Source organism: Rhodotorula paludigena (assembly GCF_050403205.1).
Source record: "Rhodotorula paludigena JCM10292 DNA, Rt_paludigena_JCM10292v1_ctg31, whole genome shotgun sequence".
Taxonomy (NCBI): Eukaryota; Fungi; Basidiomycota; class Microbotryomycetes; order Sporidiobolales; family Sporidiobolaceae; genus Rhodotorula; species Rhodotorula paludigena.
In genome coordinates this window covers 179,115-200,098 of record NW_027481427.1, presented here as the reverse complement: position 1 = coordinate 200,098, position 20,984 = coordinate 179,115, and the positions used below count along the sequence as shown (strand labels likewise).

General features: G+C 61.8%; 7 protein-coding genes across 7 annotated transcripts; 3 read left to right on the top strand and 4 right to left on the bottom strand.

The window, feature by feature from the left end:
• Nucleotides 1-661: 661 nt before the first annotated feature.
• On the bottom strand, nucleotides 662-1,685 carry RPB9 (DNA-directed RNA polymerase II core subunit RPB9; the record flags this gene model as incomplete). The annotated part of the gene is made up of 7 exons (XM_076650104.1): nucleotides 662-722; nucleotides 795-863; nucleotides 1,064-1,092; nucleotides 1,157-1,202; nucleotides 1,299-1,405; nucleotides 1,489-1,510; nucleotides 1,657-1,685. 7 exons carry the CDS (start codon nucleotides 1,683-1,685, stop codon nucleotides 662-664), a joined length of 363 nt encoding a protein of 120 aa, XP_076504398.1.
• A 2,797-nt stretch (nucleotides 1,686-4,482) lies between these two features.
• On the top strand, nucleotides 4,483-5,057 carry JCM10292_001831 (uncharacterized protein; the record flags this gene model as incomplete). The annotated part of the gene is made up of 3 exons (XM_076650103.1): nucleotides 4,483-4,694; nucleotides 4,756-4,949; nucleotides 5,014-5,057. The coding sequence occupies 3 exons, from the start codon at nucleotides 4,483-4,485 to the stop codon at nucleotides 5,055-5,057; spliced, it is 450 nt and encodes a 149-aa protein (XP_076504397.1).
• Nucleotides 5,058-5,696: 639 nt separating this feature from the next.
• JCM10292_001830 (uncharacterized protein) lies at nucleotides 5,697-6,207 on the bottom strand (the record flags this gene model as incomplete). Its single annotated transcript, XM_076650102.1, has 2 exons — nucleotides 5,697-5,752; nucleotides 5,841-6,207. 2 exons carry the CDS (start codon nucleotides 6,205-6,207, stop codon nucleotides 5,697-5,699), a joined length of 423 nt encoding a protein of 140 aa, XP_076504396.1.
• A 2,973-nt stretch (nucleotides 6,208-9,180) lies between these two features.
• On the bottom strand, nucleotides 9,181-12,579 carry JCM10292_001829 (sugar porter family MFS transporter; the record flags this gene model as incomplete). The annotated part of the gene is made up of 22 exons (XM_076650101.1): nucleotides 9,181-9,328; nucleotides 9,389-9,464; nucleotides 9,636-9,655; nucleotides 9,725-9,828; nucleotides 9,924-9,950; nucleotides 10,041-10,103; nucleotides 10,166-10,187; nucleotides 10,247-10,259; nucleotides 10,319-10,345; nucleotides 10,416-10,420; nucleotides 10,500-10,638; nucleotides 10,697-10,724; nucleotides 10,807-10,828; nucleotides 10,906-10,949; nucleotides 11,002-11,316; nucleotides 11,548-11,628; nucleotides 11,718-11,736; nucleotides 11,799-12,061; nucleotides 12,120-12,193; nucleotides 12,289-12,374; nucleotides 12,464-12,479; nucleotides 12,546-12,579. 22 exons carry the CDS (start codon nucleotides 12,577-12,579, stop codon nucleotides 9,181-9,183), a joined length of 1,626 nt encoding a protein of 541 aa, XP_076504395.1.
• Nucleotides 12,580-13,100: 521 nt separating this feature from the next.
• JCM10292_001828 (uncharacterized protein) lies at nucleotides 13,101-14,733 on the top strand (the record flags this gene model as incomplete). The annotated part of the gene is made up of 8 exons (XM_076650100.1): nucleotides 13,101-13,145; nucleotides 13,217-13,269; nucleotides 13,336-13,798; nucleotides 13,861-13,884; nucleotides 13,946-13,985; nucleotides 14,045-14,307; nucleotides 14,402-14,498; nucleotides 14,567-14,733. 8 exons carry the CDS (start codon nucleotides 13,101-13,103, stop codon nucleotides 14,731-14,733), a joined length of 1,152 nt encoding a protein of 383 aa, XP_076504394.1.
• A 260-nt stretch (nucleotides 14,734-14,993) lies between these two features.
• YME2 (Yme2p) lies at nucleotides 14,994-18,103 on the top strand (the record flags this gene model as incomplete). Its single annotated transcript, XM_076650099.1, has 6 exons — nucleotides 14,994-15,128; nucleotides 15,184-15,537; nucleotides 15,606-15,752; nucleotides 15,814-16,427; nucleotides 16,508-17,594; nucleotides 17,657-18,103. The coding sequence occupies 6 exons, from the start codon at nucleotides 14,994-14,996 to the stop codon at nucleotides 18,101-18,103; spliced, it is 2,784 nt and encodes a 927-aa protein (XP_076504393.1).
• A 97-nt stretch (nucleotides 18,104-18,200) lies between these two features.
• On the bottom strand, nucleotides 18,201-20,946 carry JCM10292_001826 (uncharacterized protein; the record flags this gene model as incomplete). Its single annotated transcript, XM_076650098.1, has 8 exons — nucleotides 18,201-18,582; nucleotides 18,644-19,092; nucleotides 19,154-19,274; nucleotides 19,331-19,889; nucleotides 19,953-20,527; nucleotides 20,592-20,617; nucleotides 20,680-20,774; nucleotides 20,844-20,946. The coding sequence occupies 8 exons, from the start codon at nucleotides 20,944-20,946 to the stop codon at nucleotides 18,201-18,203; spliced, it is 2,310 nt and encodes a 769-aa protein (XP_076504392.1).
• Nucleotides 20,947-20,984: the final 38 nt, after the last annotated feature.

Below are 20,984 nucleotides of genomic sequence, written 5' to 3'. Positions count from 1 at the left end.
CACGGCGTCGCTCGCGCCAAGGCAGCGCGTCGACCGGGAGCCCGCACGGGGATCGTCGCGCGCAACAGTCACACGCGCAGGCCTGTAGCGCTGCACAGGGTCGTACAGAGCTGGCCTCGAGGTCTTGGCCGGGCAGCAGGCCCTCGGGAGCGAGATGCGAGGCCAAGAAGACGCTGCGAGGGGCCTGCGCTTCGTGCGGACGGGGGGAGAGGGGGAGGACGAGAGACGCACGGGGGGAGAGCGGGTGCGCAGAGGATCGAGCTGTGTGCACTCGGATCGGATGCTCGTCTGGCGCACTGCAGGCGCGAGGAGAGCGAAGGGGCGGAGAGGGCAAAGAGTTGCTCGAGGGGATCGCCGGAGACACCGAAACTGCGGCGCCGTCTCTTTCCTTGCAGTGGGCGAGGGGCGCACAGTGAGGGCTCCTCGTACTCAAATCTGGATAGCCTCGGCAGAAGCGCAGGAGAGAGCGAGCAGAGGGAGCGCTCCCCTCGTGCTCTCGTCCGCCCCGTCCACTTGGGACGCGCCGATCCCCACTCAACCAAGCAATCATCCCCTGTTTGTCCCTTTTCGCGCCACTAACTCGCACACAACAGCACGCGTCGCAAAAGCATAGTCTTACAACACTCGTACCTACCGCCTCGCCGCACGCCGCCCGGCCCCCTCACTGCTGCTGCTCCTTGCGCCGCTGCGTCAGTGCCGGGTCCTGGAACGTCCGGTGGCACCTGTGTGGCGCACCAGGGTCAGTCATTGGAGCTGCTTCGGCCGGGGACATTCGCAGCCAGCGAGCGACGCACTTTGTGCAGTTGTAGAAGAGCGTCATCGACGTCTGTGCTCGCCGCCCCTGGTCGCCAAAGAACACGCTCCTGCGACACGTGCAAGGCAGAGTCAGTGAGTGAAAGAGCACATAGCGAGGAGAGGACGAGATGGCAACGCACTCGGTGTTGTGGCTGTCGACGAGCGGGAGCAAGAGCGCAAACAAGTCAGCCTGGAGCTGAGGGTCCTCCCGCCTGGTAGACTCAGAAGCCGTGCAAAGTCCTGCGCTCGGCTCGCATGCGCGACGCACCATTTTGGGCACTCAATATTCCTCCGGGGCTGTGTGCCGTTGGTGCTACGTGAGCTAGATGCTCGGCAAGGGGATGACTGCGAAGGAACGCACCAGTGTCGGATCGGTATCCAGATCTTGCGTCACACCCGCCGTCTCCCTGCGCGCGGGCAACTGACGCGTGAGCAAGCTCTTCGAGCGTGCGCGCGCGAGCGAGCGAGCGAGAGAGAGAGAGAGAAAGGGACGGGTGGCGCACTTGGCTGCGACGATCAAGTCGTGCTTGTACACGCACGGGTTGTGCGTCTCTTCCTGGTACGCGCAGTTGCGGCACGAGTACAGCAGGACGTGGTGCACCTTGTCCTCCTGCGCGCGAGTGTGCGGGAGCGGGCGGAACGGGCGGAGGTCAGCAGGTGGATGTGGGGGGCGAGGGGAGAGGAGGAGCGCACTCGAGGGTAGAGGAGGTTCGAGCTGTGGATGAAGCCAGGGTTGGTTGAGGAGGGCAGAGCAGGTGAGGGTAGAGGCAGCGGAGTCAGCGCCTGGGAATCCATCACGCTGGGGCCGTGCACGACTAGTCGCGCCTCCCCAGAGAACATCGCAGTGCGCGCTAGACCCACCACTCCTTGCAAAAGCTGATGGACGCCATTGACAGCGAGGGTCGAAGGTCAAGCGGGAGGCGAGGCGCAAGAGGCGAGTCAGAGGACTAAGGGAGCGCTGCAGGTAGTCGAGAGCTGTCAGTACTCGCAACAATTCACCGACACCCAGCCCCGCTGCTCTGGCCGCCGTTGCACGGAGCGGGAGAGGAGCGGGGCGGTGTCGAGGCGACCGACGCGAGGACGAGACTGACCGAGTCGGGATGAGTCTCCGAGAGTCTGTCGGGATCGGTACGCTCAGCTGAGCTCGTCTTTGCGGAGCTAGCAGGTGCAGCGGGAGTGGGCAGAGGCGACGAGGTTGATCGTTGGACGGCGAGGACGAGGTTCGCGGCCACCGCACTTGGTCCCGCTTGGAGAAGCCCAAGGGCTATTGTACATGCTAGCAGACTATATACGACCTACAACCAGTCACCCCGAGCAAGTGCGAATGGCAGCGTGTCTCGGAAAATGCCCGCGTCGGCGGCTCGCCTCGACGGAGCTCGCTCCCGCCGCCTCGTTCTCGCTTCGGACCCCCTCCCGCCTCCGCAGTGTGTGTGAGATCTCCTCCAGCCTCGTACGGCCACCGGCTGCCCGCCCCTGCTCCGTCGCCAACCCCCCGCGTCGAGCGAGGCCAGACTGCGCCCGCCTGAGCGCGCAAAAGTCGAAGAGGCGCCGCACCTTCGCTGCGGGCCCGCTGGATGCGCAACGAGCCCGCCGAGCGCCGGACAGGCTTGTGCTGGTCTTGCACGGGCACGGGCGGGCCAGAACGAGCGCGGGAAGGGGCAGGATCGGGGCGCACTCGCGGTGGAGCGCAGCTCGAGGAGGAGAGACGGCGACCGCGGCCGCGCACCGCTCTGGGGGGATGGTTGGGCGCGCACGGTGTTGTCGAGGGCTCGGTGGACTCGCGGGGACAACAGGCGCGTCTCGATTGCTTCGGGTCGGCGGTACTGACCCTCGCCTCGTGCTCCCCCTTCGTCCCCTCGCGCTTGTTCCCTCGACCTCGCACACCCGCACGGCACACAGCGAGATGCCTTCCAACAAGTCCTTCCGCACCAAGGTTGTCCTTGCCAAGGCTGCCAAGCAGAACCGGTGCGCCAACCTCGCATCCGTTGCCCCGTCGTCCCGCTCCGCTGACCCCGGCTCCTGCTCGCTCGTCAATAGCCCGATCCCCCAGTGGTTCCGCCTCAAGAAGGACACCAAGATCCAGTACAACGGTCAGTGACTGTTTGCGGGTACCCAACTCCGGGACCCGGCTGGTCTCGCCGAATACGCTTGCTGACGCTCCTGTTCTCGTCCCCAGCCAAGCGCCGCCACTGGCGTCGCACGAAGCTCAACAGTGAGCTTACGATCTCTGCAGCCCCGGAAGCCGCTGTACACCCACTGACTCCGCCGTCCCCGCAGTCTAAGCGATCTTCGCCAAGATGTCGGGCGCCCCGTTTTCCTCCTCCGCCCGACCTGCGACCCTGTATCTTTCTCCCTCCTACTCGACACGCACCACCTCCGCCTCCGCTTTCACGCGCCCGTCTTTCGCACGATGCGCCGCCTAACCCGCCTCTCCCACCTATCCCCCGCCTCGGCTCGTCGATCCTCTCTCCCACCTCTTCCCCTCCCCGCACTCGACTGCACGGGTCGAGAGGTCGACTTTCTCGTTCGCGGAACAGGCAGGAGCGTCGGGGCGCTTTCGTCCGAGTCGGTGCGCAGCGGCGGTGGACATTCCTGTGTTGTGTCGTCAAAGAGTGCGAAGTGTCACGAGTCGTAGGCTCGAAGCAGGGGCTGTGAATGCTGGGTCTTTTTTTCCGGGGCTTCTCGTGAACGCGTGCTAGGCTCTTGCTCGGCCTTGAGTGCGGAGCCGAGGGCGCGAGAGTGCTTTGCTGGTTTCGGTCGCTCCGCTTGGCTGCACAGACTGTGACTCCATACCTGCCGAATCCTGCGTCTCTGCGAATGCCTGGTGGGGCTGCGGCGCATCAGTCTCACTCGTGCCGGGGCCACCTCGCGACCTTCGGCCCTTGTCAACGCCGTCTGCTCTCGTCTCACGCTTGTCAATCGCTGCGACTCTCGCATTCGCTGTCCGTAACTACGCGGCCTTCACCTCGACAAGCGCACACCGGCGTGAAAGAGGCAACTGCGGCAGCACGTAAGCGTTCCGTACGCCTCAGTGGCCACGGTCGACGACACCTCCTCGTCCTCCGTCCCCTCCCCTCGAGTCTCTCCTCCTCCTCCTTCTCCGTATCATTCTATTTCTTTCTCCTTCGAACAACTCCCGCGCTCTCCGCCTTCCGTTGTCTCCGCACCCGCCTTCAATCGCAGCGACCTCCAGCCCGTCTGCCATCTCGTCCTTTTGCGCCCTCGCCGAGGCCAGCCTCTTCGCCGTCTATTGTCGCGCCGGTCGGTAGCACGCAGCGTCCCTGTCTTGGCTCGATGGAAGCCCTTTTAACCGGGCGGCAAAAAGAAACGAGACGAGGAATCGCTCTCGACAGTTGCTTGACGCCAGTGGGGTTCGAACCCACGCCCTTTCGGACAGCGGCCTAAACGCTGCGCCTTAGACCACTCGGCCATAGCGCCGACAAACAGGGAGAATGAAGAGCAGTCTTGCGTACACAACAGACAAACTGCCGGACAGATCAACTGCAAGGAAATAAGGACTCGAGAGTCGCGCACGCACCGCCTGAGCGCGTTCGGCGACGTCGATCGCTCGCTCTTCGCCTCCCACGTCTTTTGACTGTCCACCGTCTTGTGAACGGCAAATGATGACACGCACAAAGACACCAGTAAGCCTCTTGCGCACGTCCGACTTCCTCAATGCGCTCAGAAATGTATCAACAGGCCTGCAAGTTGGTCGCCGGGAAGGCGCCGCGCAAGGGTCCCGGAAAGGCGCCCAGGAAGGGTCCCGGGAAGGGCAAGCGCCTTCCCAAGCCAAGTGTCGGCGGGGCTAAGGAGCCTCACCGCTTCAAGCCCGGCACGGTCGCCCTCTGCGAGATCCGTCACTACAAGAAGTCCACCGACCTTCTCCTCCGTCACGCACCGTGCATCTTGATTCTGAATCTACTGGGTTACTGCAGGCCTGACCCGGTGTTTTGCCTGCAGCTTTGTCAGGCTTGTCCGCGAGATCTGCGACGACTTCCACTCTGCGGGCGAAGGCGACATCTTCAAGGACATCCGCTGGCAGAGGAGCGCGCTGCAGGGGCTGCAGGAGGCAGTCAAGAGCTACGTTGTTGGCCTCTTCGAGGATGCCAATCTCGCCGCGATCCACGCCAAGTGCGTCACCATCATGCCAAAGGGTGCGCTTCTTGCTGGCTTCTGAGGCCTTGCAATCAAGCCCACGGTGCGTCTGCTCCCTCGCAGACATGCGGCTGATCTGCCGCATCCGCGGGGAGAGGGGGGGCTAAGGAGAGGACGGCAGATGCGCTGAAACGGGCTCAGGTTGCTTGCAAGGCTTTTGCGAGAGTACGGGCGAGAGTTCCTGCTACAGACAGAGCTAAGACAGACAAGCATTTGACTTGCAAAGGGAGCTACTCCTGCTGGTGACGCGCTTGTGCGCCAAGGCCCATCGCAAGGCCCAGATCTGCCATCAGTCGCCGAATCAAAGACGACAGAGATGCATCGTCGACAACAAAAAATTTGACACCAGACAATGGCGTAGGTGAGCCTGGGCAGCTCTGAGGCCTCGAAAGGTCAAAGTGAAGAGGGAGGCCGGATCGCTGCGGGGATTTGTTGTTGGAGAAATTGGCAAGAACGGCGTCAAGCGCCGCGTCTGCCTTCAGTCCGGATGGATGGGACGCTGCAGAACGCGAGGGAGAGGCTGGCGAGCAAATCTGCGCAGCGCAAGGGGAAGTTACAGACCATAAAGAGCAGCGCAGATAGACCGGGAGGCACCTTGGGAGAGCGAAGCGACCTGACGGCAGCCTCCTCAACCGCCAATCCCGACTCGATCACCGCGTCGACCCCTCCCTCTCTCGCCCTCGTCTCCCAGTCTTTCTTTGCCTCTGCCCGTGGCTTCAGACCATGCTTGATGCGCTCAGCGTCGGTCATTGGACGAGCGGAGCGCGAGACCACTGGCGAGACGGAGCGGGCGTCGCGAGCTCTGCTCGAGCTCGAGGGGTAGGTGAAGGTTGGGATGGGCAACAGACCGCTGGAAGAGGGCGTAGGCGCGGGGGCAGAGTCAAACACACTGAACACGCGCAGTGCGGTTTGCGCTGGGTCGGGGTCGCGAGCGCGGGCGAAGTTGCCGTCGGCTGCGCGCTGGTGCTCGCGACGAGTGCGCGCCTTCTTGTTCAACCCGTGCGGGACGCTCTGCTGCCCGGCATAATCTGGCGACGGATGGGCGCGCCGACGCCGCAGGCGGTGCTTAGTGCCATCCTCAACCTCGTCCTCCTCGTCCTCCTCGACAAGCTCCTCGAGCCCCTTGTTGTCCGTATCCTCCTCAGACGCCTGTCCGGGCGCCCCCTCGTCCCACCCACGCACGTTGTCATCCTCATCCATCTCACGAACCCCGTCCACGTCGCGCGCCTGGCCCTCCTTGCGTTGTGCCTCGTCCATCTCGTCCCTCTTGTCGGGCGCCTTGCGTTCTGCAGCGCGCGCCTATCTCTTGTCGTCCTCCGTGTTGCACTCCTGGCCCGCCGTTTTGTCCTTGTGCGGCCCGCTGTGCGCCCTGTCCTCCCCTGCGTGCCCTGCGAGCACCTTGTTGTCCTTGCCGCGCACCTCTCTGTCCTTGCCAAGGTGCGGGCGGTCGTGCTCGTGCGGCTTGCTGTGCACCTGGCTGGGTCGTGTCGCGCCAAGCGAGAGTGGACGCGGCGGGCCCTTTGACGCCACCGCCTCTGCTTCACGGGCGCGGAATTCGCCGATCGCGCCTTCAAGGTGGGTAGTGCCCGGGAGGCTGCCACGGCGGACGCGTGCGGCCGCGGCCGAGAGGATGCGACAAAGACGGTCGTCGCACTCGGCAGGTGAGTGTGGGCAGTTTGTCACGCGGCTCTTGTTGGTTGCAGCGCAGGCGATGCAAACGAGCGAAGCGAGAACGCGATAGAGGCGGACAGACGGCGACGGCACTACTGCGGGCAGAATGGTGTCTTCGAGAGTTGACGACGCAAAGTGGTTGCGCAGCAGGTTGCGCATATTTTTGGCGTGGAAGCTCGTCTCGGTCCGCAACCTTTACCGCAAGCGACGTTATCCGTACCCGGGGCAAGCAAGGCAGGGAGAGGACAGTGGGCGTTGGCAAGAGCTTGTGAAAGGAGGTAAATCTGGACTTGCGACACCTCCAGTTGCTGCTGAGCCGCGTCGGCCGTCGATGCAAGCCTCTCTGAGATGGCAAAGACTGTGTTGGGAGGAGTTAAGGCGACGGCCTTGACAAGCTTGGGCAAAATGCTTGGGCCCTCCGGGTGTTGTGCAGCAGCCCACAGAAGCCTGAGCAGCTGCACGGCGCTTGCACCAGAACAGTTAGCGTGAGGCAGGTGGGATGGGGACTGGGGTGCCTGCGGCCGTGGCACGGTGGGATGCAGAAGACACCGCACCTGCGCCTCCTTATTACAGTAGAATCTGTCTATGAGAGACACACCTAGAAGAAACATATGTCTGCAAGGAACCCAAGTGCCCTCTCCCAACTCCCTGTTTCCCAGCCAAAGTCCGGCGCCTGCAAGAAACAAATGTCTACAAGAAACAGAGATGGACTCTCCCAACCTCTGCAATGGAGCAGGCTGAGCATTGATTTGACCGCAATCACAAAAAGGCGAGCGTGAAGCGCACCTTTGAGCTGGATGGGTGACGCGCTTGGCATGGATTGCGGCAAGATTGGCGTCATTGAACAGACCCATGATTCGCCTCTTGCAGCGCCTGCAGCGCACTTCTCTGCCACCGGATACCCCTGAAGATGTTGCCTGCACCGGCAGTGTGGAGGTCACTGAAGATCTTGCGGACGTACCTCACAGAGCTGCAAGCACAACTTCCGGTCAATCCTGCAATGACCTGTTAGATCTTGAAGACGGACGTACGGTTCAAGACAGAGGAGAAGGTTGGTCAACTTCTGGTAGCAGTGGATCTTGCGAGCGCGATTGTGCCAGGCTTGTAGCGGTGCAGCTTCTTTACGCCACCGACGCTTGGCTTGGGGATGCGCTTGCCCTTGACGGGGCCCTTTCCGGGACCCTTGCGCGGTGCCTTCCTGGCCACCAACTTGCCCCGCTGTGGGTAGACTTCTGAACGTGCTTGGCAGACAAAAACGTGCGCGTGAGGCCATGGCCTGAGACTGGGTTGCGCCTAGCTTGTTTTTGGACGGGACATGGCGCAGGCGGGAAAAGACGGCAGCAACCATGGCCTGCATGGTGCGCTTGGGAGATTGGCGGAGCATCTCTGCAAAAGTTGACATGTTATACGTGGGCTGGTCACCATGCCGCAGATGAGAACCAGGTTTCGATTTTTACTTGATGCGGGAGCGAGACGTTGTTGTCGGGGTCTGAAATCTAGCGAGGGGCAGCAGCTTTCACTCTGAGAATAGGTGGAGCCAATTTTCTGAAACAAAATGTCAGTCTCTCGCCAAGGCCTCTCAGAAGTGAGTCTTTGTCAGATTGACTATCGTTGTGCTGCGGCGGCCAATCCTCCCATACCGTGTGCTCCTTCCGCTTGTCTAGCAGCCAATAGCTGCGTCCACGGTGCCGCTCACTGCAAGCTTGCAAGCGGGAGGATGGCGGAGCATCTTGAGTGCAATGTGAACAACGTGAGAAGCGCTCATTACTGCTAATGACAACTTGCAGCGCAGCAAATGGGCCCTTGGATGCAAGAATCGAAAGCAAAAGAGCATTCAAGAGCAATGAATGGTGGGGCTGCTCCTATGGCGCCGTCCAGGGGAAGGTCTGTCAGACCACCTTCACCTTCGGTTGCACGAGCGCATGATCAGCCAACAAGCGGGAGATACGGTCAACTTGAGTCGAAACAAAGGACGCAGCAGTCTCTGTGCAGCTCAAGCTTTGCATGCAGAGCGTGAGTCTAGCGACATGAGGGCGCGCACCGCGCGACGGTGATGGAACTAGCGAGGTGTCGGGTGACTCCTCGCCTTTGCGGAGGTGCTGAAGCCAGTAGCAAAGCTTCGTCTTAATCGCTCTGCGTTCGTCAGCGCAGGAGAGCCCTGACGAACAGGGTGGCCTCGTCCTCGGACGAACTGATGAAGCGGTGGTTCGGTGGTCACGCCGCTCGACGGTGATTTGAGGCGCTTCCGGGCTCGCTTGAGCATGTGAGTAGTCGCTCGCGCCGTTGCAGCGCTGGTCACGGGCCGGAAGGATGGCGCGAAGAGCGAGGGCGAAGAGCGAGACGGTGCGAAGCGACCCGTCCTCAGCAGAGAAAGCTGCCCGACTCTGAAGCGCTGTCGCAGTTCTCAAGCACCATGCGTATACGTACGGTAAATACTAGAACTTGCAGAATCGGATCGCACAAGTACAGGAGGCCGCATCTCGTCGAGTCTCCGCTTCCGAAATCCACTCGCACACACCCCGCCACGTCTTTCTCGCATGCCCCGTACAGGTGTAGCGCCTAGACCGACGCCTTCTCGAGCTCCTGAGCGTCGCCCTCGAAGTCGCGCTTCGGGGCGTGCTCGTGGTGACCCGCGACGCCGCGGTTCTTGTCCTGCGCTGCGGCGTAGTAGCCGGCCTGAGTCTCGTCCTGCATGTTCTCCGCAAGACTGCAAGTGGGAGAAGGTCAGTGTCAGACGGGGTGAGATGCGGAAAAGAGGGAGACGCACATTCGCTTGCGGAACGAGTTGGACCGGACGACAGACGAGTTGCGGTACAGCAGATCGACCTGCTCGAGCGAGAGACCTGTTGATGCAAAGTCACAGGTTGCACCGGCGAGGAGAACAGGCGGGTGCACGAGGAGGCGAGTCGAATGGGAAGCAGGCGCGATGAGAAGTTGTCAGCTTTTCGCTCGACACGGCCAGATCCAGCAACTGCCATCAGGCGGCACAGAACTGAGGGAAGACGAAAACGAACCCTTGGTCTCGGGAATGAAGCTGGGAAGGCAGAGGAAGTGCGAAGTCAGCCGCCGATACGAGAGTTGAGGATGTTCGGGCGAGACGCACAAGAAGGCAAACACGGTCGCGATCACGCAGCAGCCTCCCCAGATGAAGAAGACACGTGCGCCCAGGTTCGCGCGGCCCGCACCCTCGTCGACAAGGTAGGGCGTCTGGAAAAGGGAAGCGGGAGAAGTCAGTTTTGTCCACCTGGGCCTGCAGAGGCCGAGAATGGGCACGAAGGCACGCCCGGGGTCACCGGACGCACAGAATAACCGATCGCGAAGTTCAGCAACTAAGAAAGGGAGAAAACAAGGTCAAGTTACGACCATTAGCGCTGTCCTCGCGTTCCCGACCGGCAACAGCTCAAAATCAGTGAACTCACCCACTGAGTCGACGTCGTGATTGAGACGGCCTTGCCGCGGACACGGTTAGGTACGATTTCACTCTGGGAAGAGACGGAAGCGTCAGTTGCGCGGCGTTGGAAAGGTTGGAATTGATGCAGCTCACGGTGATGACCCAGGCATACGGGCTGTTGTTGCGACAAGTCAGCACTGTACTGATCACGATAAGCGAAATGTCACGCCATACCCCCAAATGGCCGCTGGAAGAGGGAAGAGAGGTCAGTCGCGCTTCGAAAGAACGAGGTGTGGCGCGACGAACCAAACCAGGCAATGAAGATGCAGACAACTGCACACGTAAGAACCATACACGGTTAGAAATGGTAGGAGCCGAGGTGCAAAACAGATGCGGCACGCACAAGCGCTGTGGGAGCAGGAACGGACGAAAGTCAGCTTCACATGCCTGATACGTCGGCGATGACGACAAGCATGAGGAAACGCACATCAAGACACGCTGGCCAGCAAGATCCTCGGAGCCGATGACGGTTCCCGTGATAGCGACAATGAGCTGTGAGACGGCCATGCCGATGGCGCCGATGATCATTGACCAGCGACGGCCGCCATATTCGACGAGGAACATGCCTGTTTGTATAATCGAGTTAATGAATGTCTCGCAGCAAGCTGCAGCACAGAGGCACACCAGGAACGGTCATGCCGACATTCACGACCTGTAGAGCCGTGAAGAAGGTCAGCGGCCTGCTCCAGAGTGTCGGCATGCCTCCAGATGACTGGCGAGGGCATTCGTATTACATTCGTGGCAATGGTGATTATGCTAGGCGGCACGAGAGGAAAGTCAGGGACAGTCTCAAGAGGAGAAAATGGCGAAAGAGGCCAGGAGCGGGTACTTACAAGGGGTTCTCGATGCCTGAGTTTTGGAAGAAGGTCGTGCCGTACTGCAGAGTCTTCCCTCAGTAGCTGGCGAGGGGCATGGAATAAGTGACGCACGTAGAAGATGAAGTTGATGCCGGAAAGCTGCTGAAGCGCCTGAAGGGCGGAGCCGGTCCAGACGCGGAGCGGCAGACGCTGCGAGTCCGAGCGGAAGAGCATAGTGAAGTACGACATGTCGCCCATCGTGGATTCATGGTGGACGTTGGCGGCAATGTTGGCGAACTCCTCCGCGACATACGGCGAGTCGATCGGGAGGCGGAAGAGGCGGGCCAGTGCGCGACGGCCCTGCTCATCCTTGCCCTTCATGATGAGCCAGCGCGGCGACTCGGGGAGGACAAACATGCCAGCACCGAGGATGAAAGCCCAGATGAACTGGAAGAACAGGTGTCAGAGGAGGCTTCGCAAGCGACCCAGCGAGGAGAGCTCACTTGAACCTGTATGTGCGGAAGAAGCGGTGTAAAGAGGACACGTCGAGCGTGTCACGTTTACAATGAGGGAGAGAGCGCGACACAGGGTGTCGAGGACCGGAAGCGAGCAGAGGGAGCGGCGCGGTCAGTTCCGACCGTGGAGAACGCAGCTCCAGCAAGCGGGAAATCGACGTACACCGATAGGGATCTGCCAGGCCGCGGCGGAGTCGAAGTCTTTGGTAGCGTTGACGATGACGGCGGCAATCAGCAGACCAATCTGTGGTCGAAGGAAGGAGACGCGGGCGGCAGGTCAGCTTCTTTGCAACTTGCAGCCTTCCATAACGGTCACAGACGACCAGTACTTGCCGTGATAAACCACTGGTACCTGTTACGTGCGAATGAACGTCAGGAGAACGGAGCGTCGAGCGGGCGAGCGAAGGAACGCACGCCGAGACGATGAAGCCGCGCCACTCTTTCGGCGAGCACTCCGACTGATAGATAGGGACGAGACACGAAACGCCACCAACTCCTAAGCCTGCGAAGACACGGCCGACGGCGAAGAGAGGTACGTCGTGCGCTGCAGTCTGCATCGCGACACCCACGCAGAAGAGCACGAGGTAGATGCCGAGACCAACGCGGCGACCGAAGAAGGTGCCAATGTAGCCCGAGGCAAGGGCACCGACGAAGGTACCGGCGGAGAGAATGGAAGTCTGCGAAAAGGGCGGAATCAGAACCTCGACGCAAGCCGCAAGACGGAACGGAACTCACGATGAGCGAGTCGGTCGACGTAGTGATCTTCGGGTCTCCGCCTCCCTCAGGCACCTCGCCATAGTTCTGTACGACTGTAAGACACGAAGCAGATTGACGGCGAAAGAGGGCAGACAGGCGGGAGAGTCAGTTGAGAAGGTTCACGCTGATTGGAGCGACAGATACGCACAGTACGGCATGGCCTTGACGCCACTGATGTATCCAGTGTCATAGCTGTCGATACAGGCCGCGTGGAGCGCCTCGAGGATCAGTGAGCTATTCAGAAACGGGCAACCGGGGGCCGGAGAGGCTCAAGGCGTGCTTCGAGCCTCGTATCTCGCTCTCCTGAGAGGGAGTAAGCTTACCCGAAGAGGAAACCACCTGATAGATAGGAACGCGGTCAGTACATATTCACGAGGAGTGGAGCAGTGACGGAAAGAGACGCACCGAACGCAGCGAACATTCCAACGCAGAACGCCATCGCAGGCGAGGGCCGTTGCCCGACATCTTGCTCGGACCTCTTGAGCAGCATTGTGAAGCGAATTGAGTCTGAGTCTGGAGAAGACAGAGAAGCAGGAAAGAGAAGGAGAAAGCGCGGGGATCCCAGATGGAGAGAAGGGGAGGGGGGCGCGGAGCCGAGTCCGGAGATGCCCTGAAGGGCTGGCACGGACGACTGTGGTCGCCGCTGCGAGAACGCCCGCCTCACGGGATCTCAAAGAAGCACCTGGACAGCGCGAAGGGTGGCGCAAGCAGTGCAGCGTGGGGGCGAAAGCCAGCCGCGGGCGGTCCACGGTCATCTCTGCGTCGTGCGGACTTCAGTCCTCCGTCTCGTGTCTTCCGTCGGTGCCTGGCTCGCGCGTCACCGATCCAGCTTCTTCTGCGGGTTCCACGCTGTGCTCGCCGCTCAGCAGTCCTCACAGTCGTCCGTGTCCGCTGCGTGCTGCCTGTGCTCGTTCGCTCGACTCGCTGTCTCTCGCCGTATATTCGCTTGCTGGGCTCACGATGTCGCCTGCGCCTTTCTCTGTCGTGTATGTTGGAGCTGGCGAGGTGCGCTGCCTGCTCGCAGCTCGAGAAGACTCGCCAGACTCGTATGGACTGATGAAGTCCCGCGCTGCCAGATCAACTTCGGCACGGTAGAGGGCCCGTGGAATCACTCTCTGCGCGTTGAAAAGTGCGTCAAGCTGCGGAACGGCGCCCTGCTTGTTGCGCGCCAGAACTGACGGACTTTCGCATGCAGCACCTTCGGCGCATCTCTCGACGTCGTCGGCATCATCGACCCGGACGTCGTGCGCGCAGAGAAGCAGATTGCGCTCAAGAACACGGCGGGCGTGCCCGGCTACGCCAACGCGCAGATCTGGACAACGCCTGAGCTCGCGGGAGCTGATCTCGGCAACGACCGCCCCATCGACCTGGTCATTGTGGGCGCCCCGCCTCATTTCCGTGGGTGCGCTGCGCCGCCCGCGGATCTCGACCTGCGCCTGCTCGCGGCTCTGCCGCAAACGAAGCGCTGGCTCGTCGAGAAGCCGGTTTCGGCGGCGCAGCCCACCGCATTGGCCGGGCAGGACAAGGTGGCTGAGGCGTACAAGAAGAGCGGCGCAACTGTCGGCGTCGGCTACATGCTGTGCGCGCTCAAGGGGGTCGAGAAGATCCAGCAGATGATCAAGGAGAAGGGGCTGACAGTGATGGGCACGGCGGCGCGGGTGCGTATTCCTGCACTCCATCGCCACATGCGGAGCAGACATTGACAGATTCTCCACTACAGTACTACATGGCATACGAGTTTGCGGTACGCTTCGGCAACTCGCACGTATCGCCCAAGTCAGCTCACCCTGTCTCTCTTTCCGCAGACCAAGCCCGCATGGTGGAACAAGCAGATCTCGTGCGGACGTGCGCCCATTCTATACTAGCTCGGTCCTCGGAGCGGCATTGATCCATTGCGACCGCAGCCATTGTCGAGCAAGCCACGCACCTCGCATCCCTCTCGCTTCTCTTCGGCGGCGCCGCTCGTCTCCCGTCCGTCCGCACGCAGACGGTCGAGCACTTCGAAGCGCCCGGCAAGCTCTCCAAGCTCGGCTTCGACGAGGATAGCACCGTGCCGGCCGAGTCGCGCATTCCTCGGTACACCTCGGCGATCTGGAAGTACAAGGGCGGCGCAGTCGGGTCTTTGACGCACGTCGTCGGCCTGCATGGCAATACGTACGACACGGAGGTGAGCTGAGCTCCTCCGACTCAGTCGATAGCTCAAGCTGCGACGACATGTGTGCTGCTTCGAAACTCACCTGACTTGCTTTCCCTCGCACCAGTTCGAGGTCATCTGCGACGGTACTACATTCCGCCTTGTCGATTGCTACACGCCCTGCCCCCGGCTGTTTATCCGCCAGTCGGACAAGAGCGCCGAGGGTGCGGCTTTCTCTTCCGTCTCGCCCTTCACGCCCTCGTACTGACTCCGCTGCCGCATCTCATCACAGTCGAGGTGCACGACTTTGCTGGCGACGACCCCTTCCAGACGCAGATCGACGCGCTCGTCGCCGGCTCGCCCAAATGCACCTTTGAAGAGGCACTCGCGACCTACCAGCTCACCTGGGCGATCCGCGAGGCCGGCGAGAGGGAGCGCCTACTCGAGCAGGAGCAGTAGATGGGATTGCACGCGTACATAGAGGGTCACTTGCGCTGTTTTCTGTAGATCTCGTCGCGTTTCCTGGTTGTCACGTGACATCGACTCCCTGTCACTCCATCACGGCACCTTGCGCGTCCTGCAGCTAGCACAGAATGCACGTGAGCCGAATATACACTGTTATGCGGCTGGAGCACGCCCGCTCGGAAATTTAGGCAGGGTCGACTCCTGCGCGTCACCGCTTCCCTTGTTTCTGCAATCCGTTGCTTGTGCCCGCCGCGATGCTGGCGCTACGAGCTGTACGAGCGGCTCCTGCGCGATATCGACTGCGGCCTGCACTGCTTGTCCCGCAGCTCCGCGCCGCTTCCACCTTGACCTCGCCCTTCACTCCGCCTCCGGTCCAGCCTGCTCCTTCCGTGCGTATCGCAGCGTGCGCGCTGCCGAGAGCATGCTGACCCTCTTCCCCTCCAGGCTCACATCGCCCCCGAGACCGCGCACAACCCATCAGACGAGTCGCGGCGCACGGCCTACCTCTGGTTCGACCAGGTCTACCCTATCCGCTTTGCCATCTGGGACATCCGTTTCCTCCTCTCGCGCCTGCAGCAAGACGACCTCCAGGAGCGCATCCGGGCGACCATTCCAACCGACTGCGAGTATGATGTGCGCGTCGAGAGCATCGAACCAAGGGCCAAGGACGGCGGAGCTTTCGTAAGGTTCAGCTTCAAGCTGCCTCCGATCGAGGGTGAAGCGGTAGACGAGGCAGTGGTGCAGGGCAAGGAGAAGGAGCTCGAGGAGCGGGTCACGGCGGAGTTGGAGCGGTTGACGGTGTGTTCTCGTCTTCTCGAAATCCTGTCAGCTCGACTGAAGGACGCTGATCCGCCCTCTCCCAAAAGGGCGAGCGCCTAAAGTTAAACGGCTTCAAGCCGTGGTTTGCGCTCGGTCGGCCGTCGCGGGTCTTCCTCGTCAAGGGGCGCCCGTACATGGAGGACATGCGGCGCTTCCCGTCGCGCGAGATCCGCGTAGAGTACGACGGCAGCGAGGTGCGGCTTATCACCTCCCCGAGAGTCGCAGTTTGCCTCGAACTAACGAGGTGTGCTGCAGATACCGCAAGAGGAGCTTTACCAGATCTTCCGTCAGTACGGCCACATCCACGACATCATCCCCTCCGGCAAGACGGCGCGCATCATCTACTCCTCGATCCGCTCTGCTGCCTCGGCACGCAACTGTCTGCATTCTGCCGCCATCACGTCGACCGTCACGGGCCCGATCCCTCCTCCCGGCACTCCCCCCAAGCTCACGGTCCTCCGCATCCTCTACGCCGACCCGAAGAACTCGAATTACATCCGCGACTTTGCGACATCGCACCCGCGCATCACGATCCCGCTCCTCGTCGCCCTCCTCGGCACCATCTCGTACGCCATCTTTGATCCGATCCGCGAAGCGGCCGTCAAGACCAAGGTCGAGGGCACGTTTGACGCCGACCGGTGGCAGGTCGTGCGCTGGCTGAAGAAGGAGACGGTCGGGCGGCTCGTGACTGTCTTCCGCGGGCACGAAGACGACGATGCCAAGTCGACGGGCATCGAGAAGGAACGCGAGGAGGCCAAGGAGCAGCTGCAGACTTGGCTGCTCGACCGGCCCGACACGTTCGTCGTCGTGACTGGTCCGCAAGGATCCGGCAAGACGGCGCTGGTCAACGAGGTGCTCGCAGACGGCAAGTACGTCGAACATTCCGCTTTCCGCCTCTCTCCGTTTCGAGACGTTCTTTGGACTTGACTAATGCGGCTTGCTCTCGCAGGAACGTCCTCACGATCGATTGCAACCAGCTGCTGAAGAACGCCCGCTCGGACACGAAGCTCGTCTCGGAGCTCGCCTCTTCTGTCGGCTACTGGCCACAATTTGTCCTCGCCTCGTCGATCAACCAGATGATCGACCTCGCCTCAATGGGTCTCATCGGCCAGAAGGCCGGCTTCTCAGCGTCACTCGACGCTCAGCTCAAGCAGATCCTCGAGGTCACGGCGACCGCCCTCTCGCGCATCGCCGCCTCGACGCAGGCGCGCTCGGCCGCTGCGCTCAAGTCGAACGCCTCGCGCAAGCAGTCCGAGGTGCAGCGAGAGGCGGTGGCATCGCAGCTCCGCACCGAAGGTGTGCGCGACGGCCGCCTCGACGCGGTCGCGGGCAATGGCGTTGTTGCAGAGCTCGGCGGCGGCGTTGAGGGTCCCGCGGCAGGCGCGACGAAAGTGGCGGATTCCGAAACGAAGGTCGAGATTGTTGGGCCGACTAGCAGCGCCATGGTCAAGGATGCGGCCAACTCGGTGCCGGTCTCGAAGGGCGAGTCGAGCGACAAGGTCGACGTGCCGACTTCTTCCGTCGAGCGCCTCCCGGTCGTCGTCATCAAGGGCTTTGCGGCCAAGGGCGAGGCGAAGCAGGAGGTCCTGTGGGATGTGCTGAGCGAGTGGGCGGCCGTTCTCGTGGAGAATCAGATCGCCCACGTCGTCTTCACGTCGGAATCTTCGACGCTCGCCAAACCCCTCGCGAAGGCGCTCCCGTCCAAGCCGTTTAACGTGATTAGCCTAACGGACGCGTCGCCCGAAGCGTCGCTCCAGTATGTTTCTGCCAAGCTCGCCTCGTTCGACCAGTCGCTCCCAGCCACCTCATTCCCCGCGGTCGCACGCCTCGGCGGCCGTCAGACGGACCTCGAGCTCCTCGTGCAGAAAATCCGCGCAGGGCAGACGGTCGACGAGGCCGTCGACGATATCATTCAGCGCAACGCGTCCGAGATCCGAAAGAACTTCTTCGGCGACGACGAGGAGGAGAGCAAGGCGTTCAAGTGGTCGCGTGGGCAGGCGTGGTCGCTCATCAACGGTCTGAGCGAGAAGGGCGAGGTTCGTTCGCTTTCTTCCGTGCTGCGCTTCCTATGCACCTCGTTAACGCGGCACGCTCGCAGCTTCCATACGCCGAGATCCTCCTCACAACCTTCGGCGGCGACGATGCACCTCTGCGAGCGCTCGAGTCCGCATCCCTCGTCACGGTCCACCACGTCAACGGCCGTCCCTCGACCATCCGCCCGGGCAAGCCCGTCTATCGCGCCGCCTGCGAGCGCCTGATTGCCGATGCACCTTTCCGCGCCGCCATCGAGTATCGCGCCGTCGATGCTGCGCTCAAGGGCGCCGGAGGCGACATCGAGAGCGCGCAGAAGGGCTTGATCGAGCTTTCGCACCTCTTTGTCGGCGAGAAGGGCCGGTGGGCGTTTGGCGGCGGCAGCGTCGTGCCCAAGGAGATCGAGACGAGGGTTGGCCAGCTGCTGGCGCAGATGCACGGCGCGCAGGAGAAGCAGAAGACACTTGCGGAGGAAAAGGCGCGGTTGCTCAAGGTGCTCAAGGAGGCGCAGTAGATCTTTCGTGGCTTGGCGCTGTATACAGCTGTTGTACTCTTCTTTGCCAGACGGTGAGTGACTGCGATGATAGCAACAACAGAAGCATGGCCAATATCTACATAGGCTGTGGCTGAGGGCTTCCAGCCGGAGTGAACCAGGAAAAGAGCGCGTCGAGGTCCGTCAGCGCACCGAGTCCGGGCACCTGGAGCGCTGTGCTTGGCATTCCCTCGTTCTCGACTGGCGCCGCAAGCTTCTCGAGAAACGAGGTGAAGTCGACGTCAAGGTTGACCTCCTCGTGGCGAGCGCCGTCGAGATTGGCGACGGCCGAGATGATGGCGAGACAGCGACCCGCAAGCGGCTTGAGGAGCGCATGCTGCACCCGCTCGAGGACCCCCTTAGCTGACTGGAGGACGACGACCCAGTCGACGGCGCTGGCGGACGCCGAGCGGACTCGAAGCGCGATAAGCGGGATGAAGGCGGCGGGGAAGAGGAAGTGTCTGCAGGTTCTCCGAATGAAGTCAGCTTGCTTCCTGTATAAGTCAGAGACAGACGACGTACAGGCAGTACCACCACTCCATCGCGCTTTTCGGACCCGACTCGGTGAAGCGCTGCACCGAGCGGATCACCTCGCCCGCGCACGCGACGCAGCGCTCAAAGATCTGCTCCTCCTCCGGTGTGGGCGGGCCCTGCCCGAGCGAGACCTTGAGGAAGGTCTGGCGGAGGATGACCATGCGCAGGTTGTCGAGCCGCCAGCAGAGCTTGGCGCGCGAGAAGTCGAACCAGGCGGGCTGCTCGCGGAAGAAGTAGGGCGGGAGCGATGACTGCAGCGTGTCGACGTCGCGGTTCAGGCGCAGCACGTCGGCGGATGTGAGCGTCGCTTGCGCCGTTGTCAGGTAGTTGATGACCTGGGTCGCGAAGGAATGGAAGAAGGTCTGTAGGATGATCGACGCGTAGGGTGTCGGAGCGTCGACTGGTGGAGGGCGAGAGTGCGCAGCAGGTGTGAAGGACTGCGATGGCTCCCATGGTAAGCTCCGACAACAGTCGCCGAGAAAAGCAAGCCGAACCCACCACATCGTGGACATTCGTCAGGGGCAACACGTCGACACCCGAGGTCGGAAGAGTCGATGGGTGACCGAACGTGAGGTCCGAGCCCGCCGAGAAGCAGTACACAACCCACCATATCCGCCGCCTGTAAGACGAGGCGTCAATGTGGTGCTCGGAGCGATCCATGCACTCGAGACGCACCGCTGCTCCTGCTCAAACGGCGTGGCATTGCGCGTTGATGACTCGCAGTGCAGACCCATGTTGATTGCGAGTCGCAATCCGATCCCCAGGTAGACAGACCCGCTCGAAACGTGATTGAGCTTCTGAGCGAAATTGGCGAGGAGCACGAACGCCTGCACTGCGGTCAAGTTGGCCGCTTCGAAGAGCAGAGGGTTGACGGTCGTGATGGCGCGCTCGTACAGCGCAGTCGTCTCGCCGCCTTCGCCCCAGTCGCCGACGACGCACATGCTCCCGATGCCGAGGACGACCTGGTAGAGCAGTGCCCATGCCGGCCCGCCTGGCCGCGGAATGATGTCGGCCATCTGTGCGCGGAAGGTCGCTTCGTGAAGGATTGGGTACTGAAGGTGGAAGCATGCGAAGTAGGCGTCGACGAAGCGCGAAAGCTGCTCGGGCGGAATGGCGGTGTTCGAAATAGTTGACGTCGGCGACGCAGCGCTCTTGCCCGAGCCCGGGACGGACAGATTCACGTCGGCAGCACAGCGCTGCAGGAAGTTGAGCAGCGCAGCGCCTGAAAGGGAACCTGCAGGATCCGCCCATGTCAGATTCGAAATCGCCAGCCAAGGACAAGGCGGAGGGAACGGACCGAGGTACTGCCCTCCTTGCTCCACAGTGAGCGAGCCCATTCCATCACCTTCAGGCTCCGGTACCGGCTCTGCCGGCTGCGCGGGCAGGATGTCGGTGCCGGTCGGAATCGTCGAAGCGTTGGAGAAGGCACTCTGCATCGAGGTGAATGGCGGACGAGACGGCCCTGTCGAGAATGGCGAGCTGCCGTTAAAAGATGGCAGAGCAGTTGGCGGAGCGACAAGATCGTTCGCTGGAACGAGCGGATTTGAAGGCGCCGACGAGAAGACGGTATGAGGCGAGGAGGAAGTGGCAGAGAGCGGCGAGGCATGCATTGATGCCGGTATTGCAGGAGGCAGAGACGATGCCTGGAGAGCAGGCGTAGTCGAAGCCGGGTTGTAAACCTGAGAAGGCGCTGCAGCAGGTGGCAGGTGAAGAGGAGGTGCGGGTATGGCGGCAGGCGACAGCGTGGGGGCCGACATGTGTGGCTGGGCAGGTGGTGCAGTTTCTGTCACACGCTTTGCATCGGCGTCGCCGTTCACACGCGCCAGGAGCGCTTCGAGGTCGGCAATGCGTTTCTCGGCCGCCGTTAGGTTCCTGCAGTCCGCGACCATGTGAGCACAACTGCGATAGGCAGACTTCGATCGTCCGTTGCTCTCACTTGCGCGTCAACGGCGTCCTGACGACCTGCACGTGTGCATCAAGTCAGCAAGGAGACAGAGAAAGAACGCTGAGCGTGAAGAACGAACCTTGGTGTAGACGCATTCATGGTGGTTCGCCGCACAGAAGGTGCAGGAGGGGACATCCCTTGTGCACTTCAGCTTGCGGCGCTTGCATTGCTCGCCTGTCGAGAGAAGGAAGAGAGAGCGGTCAACATCCGCGCTGAAGAGAGGAGAGAACACTCGAGACGCACAGGCATACTTGGCTCTGCCTCCTTCGTACAGGCCGTCGTCGTCCGGTGTCGACGACACTCCTCGCTGGCTTCGCCCAGGTGGCGGCGACATGCTGGCATGCATGCCAGTCTGCTCGACTGCGCGTCTGTTTGCCGACGGAC